Raw genomic sequence first — 3,340 nt, forward strand, 5'->3', positions numbered from 1 at the left:
CATGATACACATATCAAGCAGAATAACATCGCTTCTCGAGGTGACAAGAACACGGGAATCACAGAGTAAAGCCAAAGCGAAATACGCGCATATGAGAATAATTCTGCTCTTCACAAACACTGCACCAGTTCAGTGCAAAGGAATTTAAGACCATCATGTCATACTATTGCTGTTTTTAATCCTTTTTTTTTTTTTTTTTTTTTTTTGCTTCGGTTGGTCTTCTTTCTTTCATCATAACTCATGTCGTCGTCCATCTATTTGCCCCGGGCAGCGTGAACGGTTTCAATGATCTTGCTGACCACCGAGGGATCGGACAGGGTAGAAATATCACCCAAACTATCCTCCTCGCCGCTCAGGATCTTCCGCAGGATACGCCGCATGATCTTACCGCTGCGAGTCTTAGGTAGGTCATCAACGACAAAGACGGCCTTGGGAGCGGCGAATGGTCCAATCGACTTGCGAACCTGCATAACAAGGTCTTTACGGACCTGCTCGTTCGTCTCATTGCCCTCCTTCAGAGCCACAAAAGCATTGACCGCTTGGCCAGTGAGTTCGTCAGCAATACCAACCACGGCGGCTTCAGCAACCATATCTATGATAAATGATCAGCGTCGAGCGTCCAAGTTTTCGCAGTCGTTATGTTACTTACGGTGTTCAATCAGAGCAGCCTCAATCTCGGCGGTGGACAGCCGGTGGCCGGATACGTTGACCACGTCGTCCACACGGCCGCGGATCCAGTAGTATCCGTCGTGGTCACGGCCTGCGCCATCTCCAGTGAACTACCACCAGTTAGTCACAATCAACCAAAATGACTCGAGTATTTCCTTACGTAGTATCCCTTGTAGACGTTCAGATAGGTATCCATGTAACGCTTGTGGGCACCCCACACAGTGCGAGCCATGCTAGGCCAGGGCTGCTTGAAGGCAAGCACACCTTCCACGTCATTGCCCGAGATTTCCTCTCCAGAGACAGGATCAATGATGGCAGGCTCAATACCGAAGAACGGCAACGAGGCACTACCGGGCTTCGTAGGAGTAATTCCACCCAAAGGTGTGATGACGTTCGAACCAGTTTCGGTCTGCCAGTAAGTCTAATAAAGGGAAAAGTATGGTCAGTACTGCGCCTAAGATAGAGAGCCAACACAATAAAGCAGCGTATTCCTTACATCGCAAATGTGTGCCTCTTCCTTTCCGACTTTCTCGAAGTACCATTTCCAAACCTCTGCAGCGATCGGCTCACCGACGGAGCCCAGGACACGCAGATGGGCCATCTTGTGGTGAATGTGCTCGTCTCCAGCGCGCTTCAGCAACCGCAATGCTGTAGGGGCGACGTAGAATTGAGTCACCTGGTGCTTCTCAATGACATCCCAGTAGCGAGAAAAGTTAGGGTAGGCTGGGGTACTCTCAAAGACGACGGTGGAACATCCTAGAAGCAAAGGAGCATACACAACATAGGTATGACCGGTAATCCAACCGACGTCACCACCACAGAAAAAGCGATCGTCGTCGTGGATATCAAAGACGTACTTGCCGGTCATAGCGGCACCGAGGAGATATCCAGCGGTGGTGTGCATAACACCCTTAGGCTTTCCAGTCGAACCAGAGGTGTAAAGCAAAAACAGAGGGTCTTCGGAGCTCACAGACTCCGGAGGGAAGTAGTTGGGGTACTTCTCCACCTCCTCGTGCCACCAGACGTCCCGACCCTGGGTCCAGGGGACTTCAGTGCCAGTGCGCTTGTAGACCAGCACGCTTGAAACGTCAGGGCACTGCTTCAAGGCCTCGTCAACAATACGCTTGGTGCCAATCACCTTGCCACCACGCTTGCCCTCATCGGTGGTAATGACCACCTTGGATCCGGCGTCAATAACACGGTCACGGAGCGAGTCTGAGGAAAATCCGGCGAACACCACGGAGTGGATGGCACCAATGCGGGCACAGGCCAGGAAGGCTACAATGGCCTCCGGAATCATAGGAAGATAGATGGCCACGGTATCACCCTTCCTAACACCTTGCTGTTTAAGCACCCAGGCAACTCGAGATACTTCGCGAAGCAGCTCTCCGTATGTAATAGTCCGGCCCTCATTCGGCTCATCAGCCTCGTATATGATTGCAACCTTGTCGGGGTTCTTCAGTGCATGACGGTCCACGCAGTTGAAGGCAGCGTTTAAGCGACCCTCCACGAACCAGGCAGTATCACCGTTCTCCAGAGAGCCACTTTGGGTAGTTTGGAAGTCTTTGTCGAAGGAAAGGAGTTCACGAGCCATGCGGGCCCAGAAGGTCTGAGGACTGCGAATTGATTCGTCATAGAGCTTCTTATATTCATCCAGGTCTTTCAAGTGAGTGCCCGTCGGGTGCTTCTCGTAGAAAGCCTTGGGGACATGGAAAGTATCGACTTCGTGGGCTTCCACCACCTGAATTGATGCGATTAGCCAGCCGTCAGACTGTATATCAACTGGAGTTTTTCTCATACCACGGAGGGCTTAGGGGGCATCACGTTGCCGTCAGCCATGATTTGATAGCGTGCGAGGGAGATGCCTGAGCTAGACGAGAGACCACGAAACACGACAGTCTTAAGAGAGAAAAGGTTGAGAGGAAGGAAAGAGATTCTGGTTCCAGAGGAGAAGGTCAGCATGCGCGTGCTAATCATTGTGAAGTGGCGGCGGCAAGGGACTATTTGAACTTACTGTCCAAGACGAATTAATTACGGTGGTATCTGATGGAGGTGTAGAGAGGTGGGTATCGTACGAAGAACCCCTCCAAAGTAAGGTAGTAGAGTAGAGGATAGGGAGGGGAAGGAGCCGATTGAAAACGGAAAGGAAGAAAGGATCGAAAGAGAAATGGGCTTATGGAGACTTTGTCTCAGGCTGGGGGAGGGAGAGAGCGTTATTTAATTGAATCCAACACACAAACTAAATGGACCAACAGACTATGTTGAGGTCCCGCAGTCCGGCAGTCCGGTGGAGGTTTCTCGGCCACCTTATATCTCCAGTCCACCAACAACCACCCATCCTTCCGCGCGACCGGTGCTCTGGTTTTACCGGCTGTTCAATTGTTTATCTTCTAGAGGGCGTAAGGAAAATCATGCGTCCTACTATTCCTCTTGGTTGTTCTCTTTCCCTTCCTCATGGAACACAGTGCACTACACTCTGTTCCCATATACATCCTGTTCTCGGTACCTTTTCTACTACTAGTAAAGGGTAAATACGTCTTTGTGGGAAAAAGATTGAATTGCATTACAGTAATTTTTCTCTCCAAATACTAATTCATACTGAAACCTATGGGAGTTATTGTTATAATCATAATTATATTTATCGATATTTTTTTATTTATTTTTATTTTTA

The 3,340-nt window shown here is 49.7% G+C and overlaps 1 protein-coding gene across 1 annotated transcript; it reads right to left on the reverse strand.

Moving 5' to 3' along the window:
* ANOM_011747 (acetate--CoA ligase) lies at window positions 1–2,646 on the reverse strand (the record flags this gene model as incomplete). Its single annotated transcript, XM_015557003.1, has 6 exons — window positions 1–204; window positions 227–592; window positions 650–779; window positions 830–1,090; window positions 1,166–2,410; window positions 2,470–2,646. The coding sequence occupies 5 exons, from the start codon at window positions 2,644–2,646 to the stop codon at window positions 255–257; spliced, it is 2,151 nt and encodes a 716-aa protein (XP_015400811.1). The 3' UTR covers window positions 1–204; window positions 227–254.
* Between the last annotated feature and the right edge of the window lie 694 nt (window positions 2,647–3,340).

This window comes from Aspergillus nomiae (assembly GCF_001204775.2).
Source record: "Aspergillus nomiae NRRL 13137 chromosome Unknown contig00841, whole genome shotgun sequence".
NCBI classification, from domain to species: domain Eukaryota; kingdom Fungi; phylum Ascomycota; class Eurotiomycetes; order Eurotiales; family Aspergillaceae; genus Aspergillus; species Aspergillus nomiae.